At 38.7% G+C, this 26025-nt stretch overlaps 1 protein-coding gene across 4 annotated transcripts in view; it reads left to right on the top strand.

Moving 5' to 3' along the window:
* Positions 1-26025, top strand: part of SORCS1 (sortilin related VPS10 domain containing receptor 1) — a 750254-nt gene that overhangs the window by 472785 nt on the left and 251444 nt on the right. For all 4 annotated transcript variants that reach the window (XM_072621765.1, XM_072621775.1, XM_072621754.1 and 1 more), the window contains exon 4: positions 19964-20122. In XM_072621765.1, the coding sequence (XP_072477866.1) occupies positions 19964-20122 (159 nt within the window). The remainder of the gene's footprint in view (positions 1-19963; positions 20123-26025) is intronic.

Genomic DNA, 26025 nt, shown 5'->3' with positions numbered 1-26025 from the left:
TTTCATTTTTTTAAGATATGATCCAATCCTATTCAATTCACTCTGTGCTCTGTGTGTGTGTGTGTGTGTGTGTGTGCACCAACTACCCAGATACTGAAAAGTTTCAAGAGGTACAAATATTGTCTTTCCATGTAGAAATGTAAACAGTTCAACTTTAGTAAGTCCCTTGTGACTTCTCTTTGCTGTTCACCTTTTCATGGTTCTCTTCATTCTTGTGTTTGAAAGTCAAATTTTCTTTTCAGCTCTGGTCTTTTCATCAAGAATGCTTGAAAATCCTCCATTTCATTGAAAGACCATTTTTTCTCCTGAAGTATTATACTCAGTTTTGCTGGGTAGGTGATTCTTGGTTTTAGTCCTAGTTCCTTTGACTTCTGGAATATCCTATTCCATTCCCTTCGATCCCTTAATGTAGAGGGTGCTAGATCTTGTGTTATCCTGATTGTATTTCCACAATACTTGAATTGTTTCTTTCTAGCTGCTTGCAATATTTTCTCCTTGACCTGGGAACTCTGGAATTTGGCCACAATGTTCCTAGGAGTTTCTCTTTTTGGATCTCTTTCAGGCGGTGATCGGTGGATTCCTTGAATGCTTTTTTGCCCTCTGGTTCTAGAATCTCAGGGCAGTTTTCCTTGATAATTTCATGGAAGATGATGTCTAGGCTCTTCTTTTGATCATGGCTTTCAGGTAGTCCCATAATTTTTAGATTGTCTCTCCTGGATCTATTTTCCAGGTCAATTGTTTTTCCAATGAGATATTTCACATTATCTTCCATTTTCTCATTCTTATGGTTTTGTTTTGTGATTTCTTGGTTTCTCATAAAGTGATTAGCCTCCATCTGTTCCATTCTAATTTTGAAAGAACTATTTTCTTCAGTGAGCTTTTGAACTTCCTTTTCCATTTGGCTAATTCTGCTTTTTGTTTGTTTGTTTGTTTCTTTTTACTAACTTCTTGGTTTAACTCATAGTCATTTTTTTCCCTGGACTCAATTCTCTCTTTCAGTGAATTATTTTGTTCAGTGACCTTTTGAAACTTCTCCTCCATTTGGCTAATTCTGCTTTTGAAAACCTCCTTCTCCCTGTTGGCTTTTTGGACCTCTTTTTGTAATTGAGTTAGCCTCTTTTTAAAGCCTCTATTTTCCTCAGCGTTTTTTTGGTTCTCCTTTAATAAGCTGCTAACTTGTTTTTAAGGTCTATTTTCTGAGCCAAGTTTAAGTCCCCTTTGGAGGGAGGGCCTTTGACTTCCTCTGAAAGAATGCCTTGTTCTTCCTCATCTGAAGGGATGGGGGGAGACACCTGTTCCCCAAGAAAGTAACCTTCTATGGTCTTATTTTTTTTCCCTCTTCTGGGCATTTTCCCAGCCAGTTACTTGACTTCTGAGGTTCCTCTCCACACCCACCTTGCCTCTAGATCCTCCCAGCTAGTGCTTGGGGGCTGAGATTCAAATGCTGCTCCCAAGCCTCAGGGCTTTAGGCAGGGGTGGGGCTGTGGCTGCTATTCAGTGTAAGATTAAGTTCAGCTGCTCAGGTGGGGTAGGGCTGCCACACAGGACTTAGTTCCCTTCAGGGTTTACTTGGAGACCTTCAATAGTGGATCCGGGCTCCTGCCTGGTTTGGGAGCCCTTGTATGCTGCTGGGTCTGCTACTGTCTCCACTTCTGTCTCCTGAGGGGGCCTGAGTCATGGAGACACACCGTTCCCCTTTCAGCGAGCTGAAAATACCCTCTCACTGACTTTTGGCACCTGTGGGTGGAGGGACCTGCACTGCTGCTGGAGATTCTGTCCTTGAAGCCTGCTCAGATCTTCTCCCCTTGGTGCTGTGTGGCCAAGGCAGGGCTGGGCTCTGCTCCAGGTCTGGTGTGCGACAGACCTTTGGTGTTGGATTTTCAGGTTTCTCTTGAACAGATATCTCCTCCACTCTGCTGTTCTGTGGCTTCTGCTGCTCTAGAATTTGTTGGGAGTTCTTCTTTACAGGTATTTTATGGGCTGTGGGTTAGGAGCTAGCATATGTGTGTCTAAAATATGAATTATTGAACCAAATTCTAAGATGGATCAAGCCAGACAGTTCAATGGAGAGAGAAGAAACTTATCCATAATGCTCACTATGTGCCATAAAAGCTTGAACAAGGGAGTTCTCCAAAGGGAGAAGGACATCCGCATGGGGTGGGGCCAGACAAACACTCCTGCTTGTCATTTCTTATAGCACAATAATATTCCATCACAGTAATATGCCATAGTTTGTTTACCCATTTCCCAATTGATGGGCATCCCCTCAATCTTCAATTCTAACCACCTCAAAAAGAGCTGCTATAAATATTTTTGTATAAATAGGTCTCCCCCTGCTTTTTTACATCTTCAGGATATAGACCTAGAAGTGGTATTGCTAGATCAAAGGGTATGCACAGCTTTACAGCCCTTTGGACACAGTTCTAAATTGCTCTCCAGAATGGTTGATCAGTTCTCAACCTTTACCAATAGGATCACATAATCTTGGATGGTTTAAGTATAAGTTGTTGTGTTTTTTTTCCAATATTCAATTGCATGACTTCCTTTTTTACTAACCTGAAACTTACTAATAAATAGAACCATAGCATTTGAATTTGGAAGGATAATCTAGTGGGGTATTCTGTCATTTAATAAGTATGAAAGCTTCTCACCTCTAGAGAGAGATGATTGACCAATATACATGATGAGAAACATAATTTTGACATGACCAGCGGGGGGAATTTGTTTTGCTTGATTCCCCTTATGTGGTACATGTATTGGAACAGGGAGTTGACCTATGATTTTTATGATAGGAAGCTCAGTATATTAGCATATACTGATATTAGCATATCAGTATATGTTAATATATTCTATGTAACTTAGTCTTTGAGAGATACATAGACCACTGATAAGTCACTTGCCTAATTTCATGGCACTGATATGTATATATCAGAAACAGGAAATGAACATAAATTTTCCAAGGGTACCATATGCTTTCCTATTAAGTTCCTTTTTATATTGAGGAATTTAGTGATGAAAGGGACACAAAAAGTACTATTGTATAATTATAAAAGATTTATATTGATAGTCAAAGGGCAAGTTGTTACTGTTTAGTTTGAATATTTTTATACTTAACAGGAATGGAAAATAAATTTGTTTTAATAAAAATTGCATATACATAGAAAGCTCAGTGTAAGAGGAAATTTTAGCAGTTTTAGCATAGAAAGTGTGGTATAAATATGAAGATGCAAATTCTCTTTGTATTTAAGGTAGAAAGAAACCTTGCTTGAGTGGAAACAGCTTGATGTTCTAAAAGAATAGAAAAAGAGATTCTGTTTATTTAAAACTGTAGAAATAATATTTAAAAAAAAAACAGGGGATACCAAATCAATACCTGATTTTTAGAGATAAAAGGATTATGGCACTCTAATCCATTTGCATATACATGTCTTATGACTAAATATGAAAAACAAAAAAATGAAATTATCTAAACCTTTGATGACTGAGATTTGAAAAAAGAAAATTAACTATTTAATGGGAGAAATTTGGGGAGCTGTGACTTTTAAGTCTAAATGAATCATGAGTCAGGAAGCTCTTTAACCTAGATATTTAGTACATGAATGAGAGAGTAATTCAAATTTTTATTTATACTGTGATACGTCTTGCTATTTGTAAACTGGCTGAATATTAGCATATGACAAATTAAAATATGATTTGACATGTATGATTTATTTTGTCTTTTTAAGAATAAATACTGTTATTTAAAATATTAAAAAATCTGGATACTATTATGAGAAACCAGTTATTTAACTGCATTGAATAGGTGTACTACTTTATAAATGGTTGTGTAGCTAGAAAACGCATTGGATAGAGGCTCAAGATCTACATTGGTGAGTGGAGAAGAGCATTTCACTTCATCAGGGATAACCCAAGCACCTTTAGAGAGTTGGAGTGTAACCATGCACTGATGGTTCACCTCTCATATTCTACATCTGCCAGGATTAGAGTAGTTTGGAATGAGTCAGCCATATCAGAGAGTAGTGGGTGACAGCATGCCCCACCTGAGGGGTGATAAATTTATTGTGGCATGGTGTGTGTCAATTCACTAATCACCATTCACATCACATCCTCATACCCACTGTGATGATGCTACACCCAATATCGTTACAGAGACTCTAAAGTCAATCCTTATAGTAGTAATTTAAATGGGAATATCTTTCCCATTTATTAATAGGCTCATGTGACCTGCCTGTGTCACATGGAAATCTGAGTTACATGGAGCCTGTGGTAGGAGGAGCTTGCTGAATGGGTGGAACAGGAAGAGGCAGAACTAGAGTAAAACTGAGAGGAAATTGGTCAGAGTCTAGTCAGAGCTAGGAAGGATTCAGGAATGTAGGCAGCTGGCTGGCATGAGTGAAAGAGCTTGTTTGTGATTTGTTTGATGGAGCTGGTTTGTCGGAAGCCTAGCAAGGAGAGGGCTTGGGGAAGGTGTTGTGCTCTGCATTGTTATTGTGTATAAATTTTTGTTACTGTTATGGATTTGGTTTTCTGCTGTCTGAATAAATGTTTTGGTTCTGTCTTTCATGTGGAGAGTATGTTGTATTTCGTGATTCAAAATTGCAGCAGCATATTCATGACCATGATAGGCTCTGTGAATAACACATTGGTGCTACAGCTCTATCTACTATACCATACTGCATCTTGATAAATACATATATGTTGTCTGCACTCTCTCCTCTCTCTTTCTCTCACTTTTTCTTTCTCTCCACATACAGTTTCATACATATGTATGTATATATGTTTATGCAAATATATATATACGAATACAGACATGAATATATGTATATGTGTGTGTATACATATGTATGTAGATATAATATATAAATAAATACATCATATTTTGAATGGAAATAATACTCTCTGAGAGAAAGTGAAGACTTAGTAGGTCTTCAACTGTCTGAAGGACTGTCATGTGGAATACAGACCAACTCCATGGACAGAACTTATACAAATGGATAGAAGTTGCAAAGGCTCAAATTTAGATGATGTAAAGAACACTTTCTAATAGTTGCTCAAAAGTAGAAGGTTTGGGGTTTTTTTTTGAGAGGAAGTTGTTTCCCTCTCGTAGCAAACTTGAGGCAAAAGTTAAATGACCACTAGTTGGGATTTTGAGGAGATTTCGATTTCTATATAATTAGAACTATCCTTCTCTTGATTTGAGTTAGATCATACTGACTGCACAAAGCATATTTTTCCTTTGAACTTATATTCAACCTCCCGGATTTTTGTTTCCAGCATATATAGCTACTAAAATCAGGTCTTTGGACAGTGCAGAATCTTCTTTAATTAAAGCATCATGGTCCTAAAGCAAACATTATTGAACAAAAGATGGTTACTTACTTAAATAGATTGTGCCTGACAGAGGAAAAATAAGTTTAAAAGAGAACCGGCAATCTCATTAGGAGACAACTAAATTAAACTTATTCACAATTTTTTTGTCTTTTAAAAACCACTTGATCATTGTCTATCGTTAAATAATTGAGGGGAACGAGAAAGAATGTACTGTGAAAATTATTTTCTTACTAAGAAGAGGCAATTTTTTCCCCTAGATTTGCCTCCCTTCTCCCCACCTTCTGTCTGAAAGCTTTGCAGTGGAGCTGAGGTAATTCAGTGATTCACACTCCACTAATCTGCAAATCCTGTTTCTGGTGAAACCCCTGGTGGTCTCCACATACTTCTCAGGAAAGCTTTAATAGCCAAGTACATTAGTGAGGTCTCGTATTGCTGAGGCTTCATTAATCTTCCCTGATACTCTTTGGTATATATGCCAGTTTACCGCAAAGTATTAGCATAAGTGAGTAAAACTAAAATACATTTGTCAAGATGATGAAGAAAGTAGAGTCTCAGACACTGTATATGGACATATTCTGTTTACTTATTTTCCAAATGGGTTTATTGCCACTGATTCTCCTTGTCATTAGTGCAAATTACTGACTTTCTGTTTTCTTTCAAGTTGATATTTTTCCAAATCCCTGAAACCAACTTTCTTTGCCAAAAGAATCTTTTCACATTTCTCAATCCAAATATTCAAAATTAATGGTAAGTAGACATCTCTCCCCCACCTCTCTCTTTCCCTCCTTCCCTGATTCCCTCCCTCCCCCATTTCCCCTCTTTTCCTAGTTCTTTCCCTCTCTAACCCATGTTACTTTATCATTAAAGGAACAATTTTCTGTAAACTTTCCCATGATCAGAGAAGATGGATGTCAATTTCTCCCAGCATCATGGCTCCTTCCTGATAACAGTTAAGATTTTAAGACAATAATAACCTTTTAACCTTTTGGCATTTAGAGATCTTGGGGAGTTGTGCGATCAAGAGAACTATGTGATCAGGAGAGTTGTGATGCTATGGTTTGTGATAACCACAGTGATGTATTCTGATTGAGGTTGTGAGAATGTACAACAATTCTGGTACTTCAAAGATACTTGTATACTCTTGAATAACCAAATGGTTTGTTTCTCTGTTGGCTGCAGTTTTGCACATTTTTCTATAGATATGAACATCATTTGGTATGTTGTTTTTATTTTAGCAGATTAATTACACTTGTACAATGGGCACATTTTTCTCACATCTTCAGATTTCATCTTTGAATGGTTTCATCTTCATGAATAGTTTCATCTTTATGTTTGTTTTTCTCATTTCCTACCCGTCAGGATTTGACATTGGGTGGAAGAGTCTTTTTGTGTTCTTTTATCTGATTTAATCTGGTAATAGCCACTCTGCAAGGGTGAATATCCACTTGGACAGTTGGGCTATTAGCTTTGTCACACTGATTATACTCAATGTAGATGACATTTCTTTCTGTTGACTTGAACAACTTTGTTTGTATTCTTTGTGGTGCCCCCAAACCACCTGAACCTTATTGTCTTTCTGTCTGGTCATGGAGTAGCCATTTGAAGAACATGGTCTTTTGAAGAATGTGGGAAAATTCTTGAAAATATCTCATGATTCTTGAGAACACAAAAAGTTGAACCAATGAGGTCCTTCTCCTCATCTTTGGTTTTTAAAGAAAAACATGTTTGAGATTCTTTCAGACTGAATGTGTGTGTGTGTTCATCCTTCATTGCCAAAGAAGACCATGCCATCAAAGAAATGATAACATGATTTGCACTTGATTTTGTTCTGAGTGAGGGAGGGCAGTGCAGGTCACCAGCCTCACTTCTCCTCCAGAGCCATCTTGGTCTAGTGACCAGATATTCCTCAGGATGACTGGAGATGACCCAGGATGAGGCAATTGGGGTTAAGTGACTTGCCCAAGGTCACACAGCTAGTGAGTGTCAAGTGTCTGAGGTGAGATTTGAACTCAGGTCCTCCTGACTTCTGCACTGGTGCTCTATCCATTGCACCACCTAGCTTCCCCTTCAGACTGAATAGCTTAATGTTAAACAACAATCAGCAATCAATGTATCACTTCACTCTGTATATTCTTGTCATAAGGTCAGATATCCCTGACCCAACATTCTCCAAGACTTAGAAAGGATAAGTTGGGAGGAAGAGCTGGTAGAGCATTAGATATCATGGTAATATTCTCTGAACAATAAATAGGAATACTTGTTCAGATTTAAAAAAAAATGCTTATGCAAAGCCCATTTAAAATAATACCTTCCTTCCTTCCTTCCTTCCTTCCTTCCTTCCTTCCTTCCTTCCTTCCTTCCTTCCTTCCTTCCTTCCTTCCTTCCTTCCTTTTTTCCTTCCTTCCTTCCCTCCTTTCTTTCTTTCTTTTCCTTTCTGTCTCTCTCCTTCTTCTCTTTCTTCTTCATCATCTTCTTTTCCTCCTCCTCCTCCTTGTCTTCATCTTCATGACCACCATGGAACATTCAGAACATAAATATTTTTGTAACCCCAGAGGGCCTCTTGTGACATGGCCTGTGGAAGAAAAAACGACATGACAGAAAATATGCTCCCTCCATTCTCCTTCAAATGCCCAGTCTTTGCCATCAATCATCAGGACATCTATTCTGAGCCATTTCTGAATTGGGATAGACTCCACTGAATGTGCACATTTCCAGTTACAACTTATGACAAAGTGTACGCACATTGACAAAACAGCTGGTAGGAGCTGGAGTATAATATGTGGTCAGGGGAGTAAGCAGTTTCAAGGCTTTAGCAGTTACCATGCTTTAGCCAATATGTCAACTTATATAGTCAGAAAGTTTTAGGGCTCATGAAATGTAGTGATTTCAGGGACTAGGAATCATCAACTCTGATTCTCTAAGTGGGGCTGAGTCTCTAGTGCCTATGTGGGTATATCTGGTTACCCTTCAATGCTCTTTTCTTAAATTAGCATTCAATGGATGATTCCACTTGAAATACCTAGACAGAAAGATTTTTGTGTTCATCTGTTTTTTGATAACAATTTCAAGGAATTCTTGCATCAAAGGGTATTTTTAGCAACTTTTACTATATAGAACCAGTTTGCTCTGACTGTCCTGATTTGTGAGTTCGGAGTGATCATCTTTAGTATTAAACAATATGGACTGTATAAAGTATGTTTTATTTCACAGGTCTTTTGCATAGGTGACTTGTCTAAGGTTACTTGTGTCAGTAGAGGTTATTTAAAACTAGGTCCTCTTATTATATGGGTTATGATCTTTTCACTGTACCACATTGTTACCCTGAGTTCACTTTTCTCCAGGATTGGACCATCTTAATACAGTATATGGGGCACTTCAGTGGCATACTTGTTAAAGTGCTGGGCCTGGAGTCAAGAAGTCTCCTTTTTCTGAGTTCAAATTCAGCCTCAAACACTTACTAGTTGTGTGACCTGGGGCAAGTTGCTTAACCACATTTGCCTCACTTTCATCACCTGTAAAAAAATCAGATAGAGAAGGAAATGGCATATCTTTGCCCAAAAATCAAATATACAAACAAATAAAAAAAACCTAAATGAGGTCACTAAGGCTCAGACACAACTGAAATCACTGAAGAACTAACATTCATTGTATCTCTATTATCTCCATTCACTGATTTCCTTTTCAGAGGTTATCATGGAGCAGTCTGTAACTTTCTACACTACTGCTCTCCTAGAAACAGCTGCCAACTGATAGGCCCTTGCAATGCTCCTCCACCCCCCTTTCCCGGGATGAAAAATATTAATGCTCAGCACACATCAGGATTAGTCAACTTCCTGCCCACGTTGGTCAGAAAATTACTTGCTCACTCTGCTTACATTTTGTTTAATTCATTTTTAAATTTTGAGGCCAAAGTTTTGCAAATAGCCACTTAGGCTGTTTATAGATGGAAAATATTGTCTGTGTTTAAATGAAGTGATAGATGGGGACCCAGATTGCTACTATTGTTGTTTTGTTTTGTTTTCCCCCTTTGCACTCTTTTCGTCATCCAGAGTCCTCATTATGTGCTGCCTGCACCTGGAATGGGGTTAAGAGTGACAGAACAAATCAGACAGCTATAATCTGGTCTGCCTGTTGATTAACACCCAGAGATGACAGTTTTAACCTAGACATAGATGGAAAGGCCACACAGCTGCATGCACAAGGGCTGTGATGATGCATCAGGTCAAAGAGAACCTTTGTATATAAAGGAAGGAAGCTGGAAATGTCTGAGCTGTAATACATGTAGGGGTAAGTGCTGAGAGCTGAAATCTTAGGCAGAATTGGATTAATGAGGCAAGGGAGACTTCTTTAAAAAATGGCATTCCAGGACTTTCAGGACAGATGCCCAAAGCAGAGTCTCTATTTGACCTTGGAGTCATCAGAATAGTGTCCTTCACCATTCATAGACTCAGATGTTATAGCCCCATACTGTTATGTTTGGAACAAGTCAAACAAAGGCTAGTTGTACCTGATTTTGAAAGACATCCTGCTGTCAATTGAGCTGAAGAAACAATATAAAAAAATTAAAAAGAAAGTTGAGAAAGAAAAGACAATGTATTTGAGATCTATAAATTGCATTTCATATTCATTTATCATTTTCTTGAAAAGCAAATAAAGTTTCTTCTTTCTCCCATAGCCAGTGATGAATGAATGCTTAGAGTTTGGGTATGGAGCCTCTGTCGCCATTATTGACTTTCCATGAAAAACAATTCATCTAAGACTTCAATGAGGGCAGCATTTGCACACTGTGCAAGGCATAAGTAAACTGGTTCTAATGGCTTGTGCTCTGATCCAAGCAAAGAATAATGACCTTCCCTGCTTGAAGTTGCATCTTTCCCTGGTCTGCTCCCTTCCTATCTCAGAAAAAAATCTTGTTCACAGTGGGCCTTGAAAAATAGTTTCTAAAAAATAGTTTCTGTTGACATAGCACTTCATAGTTTACAAAACCCACTCCATTCATTGTTTCCTTTGATCCTCGCAATGTCAGATAAAAACACAGGTTAGCCATAATTATTTCCATTTTACAGAAGAGGGAATGGAGGGCCTGAGAAAGTAGGATCTCTAAAGGGTGACAGATATGGAACTGGAGTTCAGATCCCTTTCCCTTGTGTGCCGTTTAAAAGATGAGACAGTGCTATAAGGAAATGCAGTTCTGAATTCAGAAAAAGTCAGGAATAAAAAAAGACTGGAGTCCCAAAGATTTTGTTAACCCTGTAGTCAAGTCCTCTTGGCTAGGCACCTGGATTTGTGATAGTTGTTAAAATAATATTCGAGAACTGAAAAGTTCCAAATGTAATAACAGTAATAATTATAGAGGGTTATGGGAACTAAATCATGCTGGAAGAGAACTAGTTTGTTTGAGTGGCTGGAAAGTGTGAATTGTAAAATTCTTATAACTTTTTAAAGTTTTCGAAGAAGGAGCAAAAACTCAAATAATGCCTTCTAAACTTTTACTAGTACAGATCCTGCCAAGCCTATTTTATTTAATAGGGAAAGCTAACTGGCAATTAATATTTGTATACAGGCAATAACTAATAAAGTCTCAATAAAAGGTTTGTCTGTTTTAAAGAACAGATAGAGCACTAGACTTGTGCTTAATGTTCCTAACAGGTTCTTTCTTCATTTTAGAATTCAAGGTTATCTACCACTCAGCCCAGATTAAATTGCCAGAGATTAGAAATTTGTGGGGTGTTATTCTAAGCTGTCTGAAGAGTGGCTGTGTTTGCTCTAGAAAATGAAGGGCTCAGAACACTTTGTTTAGGTTCTTGCTCTTGGAATATAGCCTTTTCAGTGGTACTGAAAACAGGCTGATTGATTGGGGGTGTCTTTAAAAATGAACTACTGAAGGACTCAAACTTGCTCTGTACATATTCTCCACATCCCCACCCACCTAGGCAGTCACAATAGGAAGACCAAAGAAAAGGGAAGAGGAAAGATTTCACTAACTTCTCAAGGATGTCAGACACTCATCAATGTTTGAGGCTGCTGGCGAGGACTTTATGGAACTTTTTTGTACCTATACAGACATCGTATACAGAGAAAGGCAAAGAACTAGCCTGAGTTGAATTGTCTAAGACATTTTATCTGTAAAGTATCAAATAACTTATCATTTAGAAAAATTTAGTCAACGAGTCTATTCTGTTCCAATTGTACCTGGATGTTTGACAGCAAATAGACACAACTGCACTTATCGGGACATCAGTAGCAACAGATTCCCAGGATAGAAAGCAATAGCATTTGGAATATATTCTGTAGGCCCCAGGGTTTTGATTTGCATGGATTGGTGGATCAGGAATGGCATTAATATTTTACTATGCGATTTGTAGACACTAGAAGAGATAGGAACAGGGCGTGCTTAAAGAGAAACACAGAAACAGAGATGAAAAATTCACCTTGTCTCAGTCAATAGGTGCTCTATAAAACTAAGCCCTTCCATATTATCATGGAAATTACTTTTCGGCAGAGTGGGGAAAGGTTGTTATACATTATTGTTAATTGTGGTTTGAGAAACAGAACAATATGATCATTTGATGGCATATTCGTTATTCAAAATATGACAGCTTTTATATCCCAGCAAATATGAAATCTTCTGGATATATGCCTGCTAGTTTAGGAGACATCTAAATGGCCCTGCTTAATGTGTGTGATAGATTTTAACGAAGCTGTGTGAGTTTATGCTTAGCAGATCGCCTGATGTCTGTCTTTGTGACAGTCAGCCAGTGAGGAGACAATAGTTGCCTAGTGAGTACAAGAGAGAGGCGTGTAACTTGGTGAGAATTTATTATTGGAGAGTAATATTGTCATTGGACTATGGACTGAAAGTCGCCAGTTCCTTGGTGTGTTTTCCATCTTGCCTTCCACGGAGTTGACACCCACACTACTCTTCTGCTTTCCTGCTGCTGAAGAAGGAGAGGATGGGGAGACGTGGACAATGCTTTAAATTCATCCTGAAAAACATAAACACAGCTCTGGCTGAGCTTGTCTTATATATGAGCCTCATGTGCCATTTGTGGTGACAGCATAACATTTTACACTGACACTAACTATCCTGAGTTTTTAATACGATTGCCTCTAAATGCTTTTGAAAGCTCCGCATGTGCCTGGTATGATGCCTTTTCTATGACATTGTTTCCCTTCCCCCATCTTTTTCTTCTTCCTCTTCCTGGAATAGTCTGTGTCTTTGGCTGGTAATCTTTAGCCCTGTGCCTGTAATGATTTCTCCTCATAGAATCACACATTAGGCACATTGTTCATCCTTCTCCAAAACAGACACTGCATGCCAATTCATAAGTACAGGGGGTAGAAGTCATGAGTACCAAAACAGGCCACACATTTAGGGACTTCATTGAGAGTTACATTTCCACTGAGTAAAAGCAGACTCATGGAGACTTGATGGTGCAGCAGTACTTTATCACCAGTTTCTAGAGGCATAAAATTAGAGGGAGAAAGGACTGAATGGTGGCACCCATCCACCCCTACCTCCACTCCCACCAATCCTTTACCTGTTGTAAAACTAGAAACACTCTGCATGGTCTATGGAGAAACTGATCTAACCCAATAAAAGATATCTTGATCCAAGAAACATTTAGCATTTTCTGGTGTCTAATGAAATCAGGAACAAGTTTAGGGTTTTAATTATGGGTTCTTGGGGAAATGTTTGTGTCATTTACATAAATGGGGCTTTTGGGAACGGCAGGGGGCCTTTTGGAAGGAAAGTAATGGATTTCACTTAGTTCACTTTGAGTTTGAGGTAATAGTAAATTTCTTAGTGGATGTTAATCTCACTGGCACTTATTTCTTCATCTTTAAAATAAGAAGGTTTCTTTGAAAATGGTTGCAAGGACTCTCTCAACCCTATGATTCTGTGTTGTGTAGGCAACCAGGCATTCCTGGCTTTCCTGCATTCTGCTAAGCTTACCTTCCAATTAATCAATCATCTGCTTGATCACTTCTGACTGTTCCCACTCCACATCAAGATTTTTATCATTCAAATGTGCACAAGTGGTTGCATTTTTTGGTTATTATTTTAATGGGTGTGTTAAACACAGTCTACTGAGCCCAGAACCTTGAACACTGTTTTAAGCCAACAGGCTGAAACAGATTCACTATGCAGGATAAACAGGCCAAGAAGAAATGCCATGAAACAGCCCCTTGGAGAATTGGGGTTAACCATTAGGAGGCAGTGCTTAATCCACAGGCTAGTTAGATCCTGAAACCAGCTGCTGAGTTTACTGGTGGAATGCTCTCCCCTGGATACATTTGGTCTCTATTTATACCATGGTCAGTCTTAGAAAAAATTAGGAATTAGCCAGAGCTTGCCTTGCCATTCACCTCCCTGTTCAGTATCACTTCCCTATATCCTCGGCTTACATCATTGACTGATCCCAGGGAAAAGCTGGAGCCGGGTAAGGTGCTGCAGTGACTAGAGTGCTGAAGCTGAAGTCAAGAACACCTGAGTTCATATCTAGCCTCAGACTCCTGTTTGACTCTGGGAAAGCCATTTAACCTCTAGATGCCTCAGTTTCCTTATCTGTAAAATGGGGATAACAATAGCAACTACCTCCAAGGGCCTGCTATGAAGATCAAGTGAGATATGTTTAAAGTGCTTAGAACAGAGTCTGGCACATTATAGACATTTAACAAATGTTTATTCCCTCCCCTTCTTTTCCCTCCCCTTCATAGGGGAAGAGTTCAGCTCATTTGCACTAAGGCAAAAATGATTGATGACTACTTCCTTCCTGCTTTCAAGGGGGAATGAACTCTCTCTTTTTTTTTTGTTTTGTTTTTTATTTTATTTTTATTTTTCATTTTTAACACAGTTCATATCACATAAAACTCTTCCAAATTTGGTCATGTGATACTTCTTTTAAAACATTTACAGTATAGACCACAAACAGATTTTTTTTTAATACTAACCAATTGAGACACAAATAATATGCTAATTTCATAAGCCCTTGACCTAAGAATTAAAGGACCCTAGCTTATTATTGTTGGTCTAAAGTCCTAAGCCTAATAGCTTAATTTTAGACTTAACCTCGGATGTTCCTCTACCAACAATCTATAATTTAATAGATCCGATATTAAGCTTACAAACCTTTTGACTACAGGAAATTGCCAATAAGAGTAAGGACATTGCAGGGAAACAATATCTCCCCAACTTCATGTCAGTTCCAGGAAGGAGTAGATTGTCCACTTGTATTCAGTGAGGCTTAAAGTCAGCCAGGTGTCAGTGGGGAAATTGAGTCAGGAGAATTTTACCTCAGCCCAGACTGAACAGCAGCTCTCCCACCCTTATGAGATCACCTTTTTCAGTTCATACCAGCATCTCACATGCTTACTGACATTATGGATTGGAGGCTCACACCGCCTTTCTTGCTATCCATACCTGGAGTTAGACTCAGAACAGTCACTTAATAGTCCCATAGCATCTTAACATACCAAGTTCCAATAACCAGGTTTCAGATATGACTATAATTTCACATTGGCCAAGGAACATCTTTTGAAGCAAGTCTTAAGTGGCTTACATGCCTTTCTATACATGTTCTAATTCTTGATTAAATAACAAACATAAAATCAAATTTACTGTTAAAACCTTAACTTTTTCGTCAATGCCAAATTTTACCTGAAGTTACCTGCCTCTAGAAACTTAGACTAAAATTCTTTTCCCCGAACTAAAGATATCTGATTTAGTCTCAGTAATTAATTCAGTCAATTGTTTTAATATTAATTGCTTTTACGTCATTTTGTAACATGTCCAATTTTTCTCCCCATCTCTCCCCTCCCCCCACCCTGTAATACCTTGCATTCTGATTGCTCCTTTCCTCAATGTACCCTCTCTTCTATCACACACCACCCTTCCCTTATCCCCATCTTCTCTCTTTTCTTGTAGGGAAAAATAAATTTCTACACCCCATTGCCTGTGTTTCTTATTTCCCAGTTATATGCAATAATAATTCTCAACATTCATTTCTAATACTTTGAATTCCAATTTCTCTCCCTCCCCCCCTCCCTTCCCAACCCCACTGAGAAGGCAAACAATTCAATACAGACTAAGTGTGTGTCATTTGGCAAAAGACTTCCATAATAATCATGTTGTGTAATACTAACTATATTGCCCTCTATCCTTCTCTATCCTCTCTTATATTTTTATTCCCTTATTTGACCTTGTTCCTTTCCAAAAGTGTTTATTTCTAGTTACTCCCTTCTCCTATTTGCCCTCCCTTCTATCATTTCCCTCACCCCACTTGTCACCTCCTTCCCTACCTTCCTGTAGTATAAAACAGATTTTCACACCAAATTTAGTGATCATGTTATTCTCTCCTTAAGCCATATGTGGAGAGAGTAGCTTCACTTTTCCCCTCTCCCCTTCTCCCTTTTCTCCTCCATTGAACAAGATTTTTCTTTATCTCTTTTATGAGTTACAGCCTGCTCCATTTTATTTCTCCCTTTCTCCTCCCAGTATTTTCCTCCTGCATCCTTTAATTGTTATTTTATTTTATTTTTTATGGATATCACCTCTTCTGATTCAACATAGCCTGTAATCTGTGTGTGTGTGTGTGTGTGCGCATATGTACAATCCCTCCAAATACTGAGAAAGTTTCAAGAGTTCTAAATATTTTCTTTCCACGTAGGAATGTAAACAGTTCAGCTTTAGAAAGTTTTTTATGATTTCTCTTTTCTGTTTACCTTTTCATGCTTCTCTTGATTCTTTTATTTGAATGTCAAATTTTGTTTTCAGGACTGGTCTTTTCATCAAGAATGCTTGAAAGTCCTCTATATCATGGAATGACCATTTATTCCCTTGAAGTATTATACTCAGTTTTGCAGGTGATTCTTGGTTTTAATCCCAGTTCCTTTGACTTCTGGAATATCTTATTCCAAGCCCTTCAACCCCTTAATGTTGAAGCTGTCAGATCCTGTGTTATACTGATTGTATTTCCACAATACTCGAATTATTTCTTTCTAGCTGCTTGCAATATTTTCTCCTTGACCTAGGAACTCTGAAATTTGGCCACAATATTCCTAGAAGTTTCTCTTTTCGGGTGTCTTTCAGGAGGTGATCAGTGGATTCTTTCAACATTTATTTTGCCCTGTGGTTCTAGAATATCAGGACAGTTTTCCTTGATAATTTCATGGAAGATAATGTCTAGGCTCTTTTTTTTGATTATGGCTTTCAGGTAGTCCCATAATTTTTTAATTGTCTCTCCTGGATCTATTTTCCAGGTCAGTTGTTTTTCCAATGAGATATTTCACATTGTCTTCTATTTTTTCATTCTTTTGGTTTTGTTTTGTGATTTCTTGGTTTCTCATAAATTCATTAGCTTCCACGTTCTCCATTCTAATTTTTAAAGAACTATTTTCTTCAGTGAGCTTTTGAACCTCCTTTACCATTTGGTTAATACTGCTTTTTAAAGCATTCTTCTCCTCATTGACCTTTTGGACCTCTTTTGCCGTTTGGGTTAGTCTATTTTTAAAGGTGTTCTTTACCTCAGCATTTTTTTTGGTTCTCCTTTAGCAAGCTGCTAACTCACTTTTCAAGCTCTTCCATTGCCTGAGCCTAGTTTAAGTTCACTTTGGAGGCCCTGGAGGCAGAGGTCTTAACTTCCTCTGACAATAAGCCTTGTTCTTCCTCATATGAAAGGATGGTAGGAGACAGCTGTTCATCAAGAAAGTAACCTTCTACGGTCTTATTTATTTTTCCTTTTTTGGGGCATTTTTCCAGCCAGTTACTTGACTTCTGAATCCTTTGTCAAGAGATTAGACTGAACTGCTTGGTTCCCCTGGGCTTTGGGTGGGTGCAGGACTGTCACTCAGGGCTGGGGTTTAGATTAGCTGCTCCTATAGCCAGAGGCTTTAAGCTGAGCTGCCTGGACAATGGACCCAGGTTGCTTCCCAGCCATCTTAGCTGCCTGCATTCTGCTGCCAGCACTTCTGCCATTTCCTGAGGCTATTGCTGGAGGAACGCCTTTCTCTCTTGCCCAGCTGGGAAAGCCCTCCTCCACTGACCTTTAGAGTTTTCTTTGTTGCTTGTGGATTGAGGTATCTGAAACCCTCCCTGCTAGAAATTCTGCTCTGGAGGCCTGTTCTGATCCTGTTCCTTACAGTGCCATGTGGCCAGGGCTGGGCTCTGATCTGCTCAGCATCCTGTGAGATAAACCTTTCCTGTCAGCCTTCCAGGTTACCTTTGGCTGGAAAACTCTTTGCTCTGCTGCTGCTCTAGACTTTGTTAAGAGTCATTTTCTACAGCTATTTTGTGGGCTGTGGGGGAAGAACTAGAGCATATGCATCTTTCTACTCTGCCATCTTCAGGAATGAATTCTCATTCAAAGGATTATATCTGGAATCTGGAATTTTAGGTGTTATATGGATATAGGAGTAGAAATTGGGACCCCCACCAGAATCATACCATAAAACCAATTATTTTTCCTGTACATAAGAATGTTAGCTGCCCAGCAACTATGAAAGGTACAGTAGGAGATATTAAATAAGTAGAAGAAATGTATTTTGCTTCTGAGAAATTGACAATTTAGTTGTACAGACAAGACTGAAGACCTATCAGAAGCAAGTAGTATACAGTAAAAGCCAACATATGATTCCCTACTAAATTTTGGTGCACTGACGATTGCAATTCAAAAAAAGAGTTATCTATGAGACCTGAGATAGTTCACTTATTTATACTTCTGGACACAGGGAAGGGGGAAAAACCACAGAAATACAGCATCCAAAAGGTAGATTAAACCTCAGAGTCATCTATAACATTGTTAGTAAGTAGTCTTAAAGCATCTGCTTGAAGACTTCCAGTAATGGGGAACCTGCTCCTTCCTAAGCACCCTACTTCACTCTGGGATGACTCGAATTCTTAGTAAATTGCTTTTGTCTTTAACATGAATCAGCTTCTCTGTAGTTTATCCTCTTGCTACCAGATCTGCCCTCTGTGGCCAAGCAAAACAAATTCATTTCCTTTTCAACCTGACAGCTTTGCACTTATTTTTTAAGACAGCTATCATATCTTTAAGAGGGAATTGGATGACCACTTGATGGGTATATTATAGTGGGCTGGATTTAGAGGTGTGCTGTTAAATGTTTAATAGCTGTCTTTCCTGACTGATTGGAGAGGGGAATATATGCATAATATACTTTGAAGTTTACCAAATTATTAACATTTTCTCCATCACATTTTTTTCAGTGTAAACACTAAAAAAAAAACAATAATCAAGCTCTGATTTGTAGCATTTGCCAATTTCCCAAATGTAAATGCTCACACTGAAAATCAAAAAATTGGCTCTCATGAACTGGTTTGAGCTGGCTCCAGCATAATCCTGGATTGATTGTATGATTCTTTTTTAGGATATGGGTTAGATTAGATGGTCATCGAGGGTTCTGCTAACTCCAATTTTTTTTATTTCATTTTCTTCTAATTCTTCTGTTCTTTAGGTTAAATATGCCCTGTTGTCAAAAGATCTTCATGAGACATGTTCTTGTGGCTCTTCACCTTCCTGTTTGCTCTCATTTGTGTGTGCTTGTCAGTATGTCAGTCACTTTCTTAAACTGCCACAACCCAAACTGAACATCATCATTGCTTTTTCATTGTTTTTTCTTTTCTTTTTTTTCCTGGGTGGAGCCAAGTACAGTATGCCAATGACTTCCCTCATTCAGAACGCTATTCCTTTATTAATCCAGTCTAAGATAACTGTCTTTCTACTACAACTGCAGCATAAAGAGCAATTTCCACAGTTATGATGAATAAGACAGTCTATTTTCACCTTTGTAAGTTTAGGACCATATCCATCATGGAGACTACATTGCACTTACTCTTTATTATAGTTAACTATGTGTGTTATTTATTTCCATTTTAAGCTGTAAGCTCCATGAGAGCAGGGACCAAAATTTATTTAAACTTTATATTTCTCCAAGGGCTGATGTATGTTCTATTTATAATGTACAGTTTGGTAAATTTTTATCAATTTTGAATTTGAACAGGGCTTGAAACATTCCTCTCCAGCCCCCTTTCCCTCCATCATATATTCTACTTTAGGAAATCTGCTAGTTATTCAAAGAAGGAGAAAAGACAAAATTATATGGGAAGAAAAAGAGGTGGAAAGATCTTAAGTGGTAGTGCAAAGTAATTTCATTGTGGAAAAAACCTGAAAGGACTTGTGATGCTCTAATGGTGAGAGTCCTGGCAGAGAGGAGAGTTGGGTTCTGTTCTTACTCTGACAGTAACTTGCTCTTTGCCCTATTTTGACTTATTTGATTTAACATATTTGACTTCTATCTATGGACCTCAATTTCCTAATTTCCTCATCTGTAAAATGAGGTACTAGGAGTTGATGATCTCAAAGACTTTTCAGTTCTGATTTTCCCAAAAAATAATGGAAATGCCTTTCTAATTGTCTTCTGCCTCTAGCCTAAATACCCTGATCTTTAGTTGTATCTGAAAGGAGACTGAAACAGAAGGGGTCCTGAGTTTACTTTAGGTTAAGGACACCTTGTCTTTCTTCTTTCTCTTCAAAGTTTATTTGACTCAAACCTTTTCCTTCTCCTAAGGTAGGTTTGATTTTCTGGTTTTTGTTTTTTTCCCCCACCCTTACAGATCATGTTACTCACAGACCCGGAGATTGAGAGCAGTTTATTGATCAGCTCTGACGAAGGGGCAACCTATCAAAAGTATCGGCTGAACTTTTACATCCAAAGCCTACTTTTCCATCCCAAGCAAGAGGATTGGATCCTGGCATATAGTCAAGACCAAAAGGTGAGTGCATTCTTTTGAGACAGCTTGGCAGAGCTCTGGAGCAAAAGACCAATATTTAATTTCTCCCAGATTCCTGTCTAATGATTTCTTTTGTACTGTACAGAGACCTGAATGTTGTGCCAAATGCCCTGGCAGGAAAAGATGGGGAGTTGAGGAAAGGTTTTTTTGATAAGGTTTAGCTTCTGCTAGAGATTCAGTTAAATGACCCTTCAATAGACTCTAGAATTAATTTATTTCAATAAATTGTTGAGAGGTAGTTTGGCTTAGTAGATAGAGAGTTGGCCTTAGAGCCAGAAATGACTGGGTTCAAACACCATTTCTGATGCATGCTGGCTCTGTGACCCTGATTAAATCTCTTAAACTTCAATTTTCTTGGCAACATTCTAAAACTATAAGAGATGGAGAAAGTACTGACCTGCTTCAGTGGAGGAATTTCCCAATGAAATTTTCCTTTATCAATGGAATCACATGTTCATTCCTATCCTAGTTCCTATCCCCTCTGCATTTGTTAATTACCAATTATGTGTGAGGCTCTGTGCTAAGTACTCAGGATACAAAGGCAAAGCCAAAAACAGTTTCTGTCCTTTAAGACTATAGTTTTGAGATGAAAGGAATTTTGGGACCCATCTAGTCTAACCCCCTCATTTTACAAATGAGGAAACTGAGGCTGGGGAGGGTAAGTGACTTGTCATACCAAGAGTAAGCTTCAGAGGTGTGATTTGAATTGGGGTCCACTGACCCTGAGCTGACATCCTATTGGAAAACACATACAAAAGAGTGGTACAATGGAGAAAGCACTGAGTTTGGAGTCAGAAGACTAGATTTAAACCTTGGCCCTGCTAATTATCAAATCAGTGACTTTTGACAAGTCATGTCACTTTTCTTGGCCTAAGTTTCTTCATCTTTAAAATTAGGGGTTGAACTAGATGACCTTTGAGCTCCCTTCCGGCTACAAATCTGGTCTTATGATACATGACAAGTAATTTTAGAGGTGGGACAGAAAGAGCGCCAAAAACTGGGGTGGGGAACCAGTCAGGAAAAAGATCTTGTGTAGGTCGTGGTACACGAGTTGAGCTTTAAAAGGAAGTAATGCTATTAAGAGTTGGAGGTACAGAAGTTGAGCATTCAAGACATGGAAGACAGCAGTGAAACATGGAATGTCACATATGGGGATCAGAAAGTGTGCCAGCTTGACTGAAATGTAAAGTGGTTGATGGAGAGTCATGTGAAACATGAAGCAAGGGAGGCTGGAGATAGATTGTGAATGACTTGAACCTTGGATGAGGTCTTGGTATACTACTATAGAATAAGTAAAGAGTCGTTGAGCTTCTTCAGAAGGGAGTGACATTGTCAGAGCAGGGCTTTAGGAAGATTATTTTGGCTGCTCCATAGAGGGATGGGCTGCACAGGAGAGAAACTAGGAAGAAAGCCAATGATACAGTTTAGGCAAGAGATGATAAGGGCCTGAATTATACCATGTATGTGGAGAGGAAACAGATATGAGATATGTGGTGGAGATAAACTCAGGCAATGAGGGACAGGGAGAGTAGGGATAGATAGAGTCACTGGAGGTGTCAGTGTAGATGAAACATACCTTTATGAGTCTTGGCTGGAAAGACAGAGGTAGGAACTACACCTCTAACTTTTAATTGGAAAAGTGAGGGATTATGGGTTTGAGGTGTTGCACTATTGTCATGGATTATGACCTGTGTGTCTGTTTTCATGTTTGTTTTGTTTCTTCTTTTTTACAAGGGAAAACTGGAAGTGTGAACAGCAAGGTGTGTCTGATAATGTCTATGAACTGAAAAGCTTCTGAAGACTGAGAGGGAGAGGGAGGGAGGAAGAGAGGGAGAGAAAGAGAGAGAAGGAAAGAGGAGTGTGAAGAGGGAGAGGAAGGGGAGAAGGAGAGGGAGAGGCAGAGAGAGATGAACAGGGAATGAGGGAGAGGACAAAATGGAAGAATCAAATGTTGTAATCAGAGGGAGGTATATCAGAATCTGAATTGTGGAAGCTGAATAGTTAAGGGTGATGTTGAACATCAAGAACTAACCATCTCTGGGAGGCTGCAGTGGTATAAATTTACTGACTGTGGGAATTGAAGTTGAATACTGGGAGGTCAGGTTTTGTTTGTTCATTTGTTTTTGGTAATGGACATCAACGGATAATATTGACCTCCCAACTAGGAGTTTGTTTGGGGGTCAATAGGAAAACTATTTAGCCAGCCACCAGGAACTCCATCCAGTGACATAGATGGATGGTGAGAAGCTCAGAAGTTGAGAATTTACTGAGTGATGGCAGAGAAGAAGCATCTAGAAATGTCCTCAAGGAGCATAGAATATGTCAGCTCTTCCTTCTGTAACAGTGTGTCCATAAAGCATCAAAGAAGGGACATCCAGCACTGGAGAAGGTAGTCAGGGATGCCATGTTTTCTGGGGAGAGAAAGGTTTCTGTGTTTGCTAGAAGATGGGACGAATGTGAGAGGAGGAAGTCTGATATAAAGGATCACAAGATTTCACTCAGATATAAAACTAGAAGGTAAGTAAGGGGTCATCTGAAGCTCAAAGAAGCTGAGTGACTTGCCAGGATCACCCAGGATTAAGTGATAGAGGCAGATTTTGAACTCAAGCCCATTAGTACTAAGACCATCACTTTTAATTGTACTATGGGAATCTGGTTAATAATAATAGTGGTAATAGCTAACATTTACTGTGCTAAACACTTTAAGATTATTTTCTCATTTGATCCTCACAGCTCTGGGAGATAGTGCTACTGTTATCCTCATTTTACAGATTGTTACAGATATTGTTTTTCCTTTTGTAGAAGAGAAACCTGGAAGTGTGAAGGGATTTTTCAAGGGTCCTATAAGCCTGTAAGTTTCTGAGATTGGATTTGAACTCCAGTGTTTCTGACTTCTCTTCCAGTGTTCTCCATGGGGCCACCTAGCTGACATTTAATAAAAGAACAAGTAGTTCCAGAGAGGACAAAGGAATTGGAGGATAGCACTGAAGGGGATAGGGGTTAGCATTGATTGAGGAGTGGCAGAAGTGACTTTTTGCCCATGTGGCCTGCAGGTCAGACTCATAGGACTTTAAGAGAGGACAGTTAACTTTGTTGATTTTCTCTCTTAGGATTTAGGGACAACTTCATTCTGGATTGCCCTGGGTTCTTGATCATTGAAGCTATAGAGTGATTGATTGAGATTAGATCCGATGAATATCAGTGGAAAGAGCTTATAGATGATGAAATAAGTAACATAAGGAGGTTAGCAATTTCCCTTCTAGCACATCTGTGAAAAAGGAGTTCCTTCCATTCTTATTTCAGTAGGAAAGATAATGCTAGGAACCAGAAATCTTGAGTTTTATTTTTTAAATTTCGTTCTGTTAGCAGTATAACCTTAGAAAAAATGGTTCTTTTACGTGGGCTCTTCTGTAAAATGAAGGGTACGGGACTGGATCATCTTTAAGATCTCTTCTAATGCTTACATTCTGTGAGGCAGCAAGTATTGATCAAGCTCCTGTTGAATACTTGACAGACAGTGGTGTCACTGAAACTGAAGACTCAGTCCCTGCTTTGAGGTTACTCACAAGCTAATTGGGAAACAGGACAAAAATATACCCTAAGTGAGTTGACAAAAATTTAAAGTTAAGCATAGTGTAATCCAGTGAATAATAGATTGATCTCTAAGATTATCTTCAGTTTTTGCTGTCTGTAGCCTGATGGTGCATATAGTTGTTTGCATTTACCTCCCCCCGCCATCTCCCTCACAATTGGATTATGAACTCCCTGAGAGCAAAGACTACTTAATTTTCCCTTTCTCTGTATCTATACCACATTGTATAGTGACTGGTACATAATAGGCACTTAATAAATGCTTGCTTACTTGCCTTGGCCTATATAACATACAGAAGAAGGGATAGCATATGGAAGTAGGGATGGGGATAGAGAATACAAAGTTCCTAAGGAAGGATGAAAATGGAATAGGAATAATGAGGCAAGGTCTCTCGTGGCAGTTGGAATTATGAACTTTACCTTGAAGAAAATGTTGAATAAAGATTGGTAGGGAGGATATGGACAGATGATTCCAAGGAAAAGAGTAGATTTCATCTACCTAGGATGCTGTATTTGTTTTATATTGCCTAAAGCTAGAGAAATGGTTTAGATCATCTCTTGGGGTCTATTGTGGTGCTAGTATTCTGAGAAAAGCAAATTGAAATTCTCAGGATTTATACTGTCCTTAGTGCCAAATAAAATGCGTGTCAAGTCTAAAAATAGAGAAGATTTGCAATTAGCATTTTATTTTCTAGCAGATCAATGAGCATAATGCCTGATTTTCATTCCTAGAGCAAAGCTGTGGTCCATCTGGTCAACTGTTGTGCAGTTAGTGAAAAGCAGGTCCAGTGCTGCAGGAGATTGAATATTTCTCCTTCAATCTGTTTCGTTATATTAATCAGTCCTTGAAACATTTTTTTCTTCTGACAGTGAATCAGTGAAGGAGAAGATTTACAAGTTCCAGTTACAATTCTGTACCTCTAATGGAGGAGACACATAAAAATATAAACCTTCATGGTTGGTAGAATGAAAAGTCCTGGATTTTAGAGTCTAGGTGATTTAGCTCCAATATGGATTCTGCCATTTAATCCTGTGACCTTGGGCAAATCAATTCCTTTCCCTGGGACTCAGTTTCCTCCTATGTAAAATGAGGGGGCTGGACAATTTGACCTAATGTCCTTTCCTGTTCCAAATCTATGGTCCTCTGGTTTTGCACTCCCATTTTCCAGTGGTCTGATATAGTGGGACTAACCACAGACCTTGGCTAAGAGTCAGTAGATTTGAAGGTTCTAGTCAAGCAGTCATTAACTTTAACTCACTGTGTGAATTAGGCCTTAGTTTCCTCCCCTCTAAAATGGGAGTAATTATTATTGTTTCAGGGTTAAAGTCATACGATTTAGAGCTGGTAGGGACCTTAGAGATCACCTAGTTCAGCATTCTTATTTTGACAGGATTATGTGATTGAAGACACAGAAGTGAAAGAAACTTTAGAAGTTACTAGCTCCATCCCTCTCACTTTATGAATTGAGTTTAAGTGAGGCTCTGAGAGTTTAAGTGAGAAATTCCAGGGTCATGTGGCTTCTGAGGCAGGATTTAAATCCAGGTCTAACACTTTATCTGTGATAGCCTATTGCCTCTCAGTTTTATAGAGAAAGGAACTATTGTGAAGGTCAAATAAGACCAAATTATACTTTAAGAGCCAGGGGGGCTCCAATGTACAAAAATAAGTAGTTCACATTTGCATCATGCTTTATAAGTACAATGTACTTTTCATACATCAGTTTATTTGATCCTCAGGACAACCCTATGGCAGCACAAATGTTGCCATCTTACAGTAGGAGAAACTGAGGTTAACTCATCTCATGTAGATGGCGAGTAGCGGGGCTGGACTTCTAACCCAGGGTTTCAAACTCTAAGACAGCAGCTATTTATGCTACATTTCTTTGCTTAGATTTGCTTCGGGTACCACAGTCCCTATGAAGAAGGATAAAATCCTCATGCTTTTTGACCTTTTGGAATTATTGAACGGTCACCTTCTGTCCCCCTTTACTTCCCTTCTTTCTTTTTTCCTCTCCCTCTCTCTTTCCCTCCTATTTGGCATTTAAAGCACTTTATGATGTGACTCCAACATGTCATCCTGAGGGATCTCACTCGCCATCACTGACACATTACTCCTTCTATCCGGTGTTTTGGAAGATTCTCCCCCTCACACTTGAAATACTGTCCCTTGTCACCTCTATCTCTTAGAGAATTTCTAGCTTCCTTCAACACACAGCAAGTCTGTCCTCATCCCCTTAGGGCTTGCTTCTTTCTTTTTGAATGAACATGTGTGTACTTATCAATTTATGTTCCTA

Source organism: Notamacropus eugenii, chromosome 1 (genome assembly GCF_028372415.1).
Source record: "Notamacropus eugenii isolate mMacEug1 chromosome 1, mMacEug1.pri_v2, whole genome shotgun sequence".
Classification (NCBI taxonomy): domain Eukaryota; kingdom Metazoa; phylum Chordata; class Mammalia; order Diprotodontia; family Macropodidae; genus Notamacropus; species Notamacropus eugenii.
Note: the sequence above shows the minus strand (reverse complement) of the source record. Positions and strands in the feature narration are given on the sequence as shown.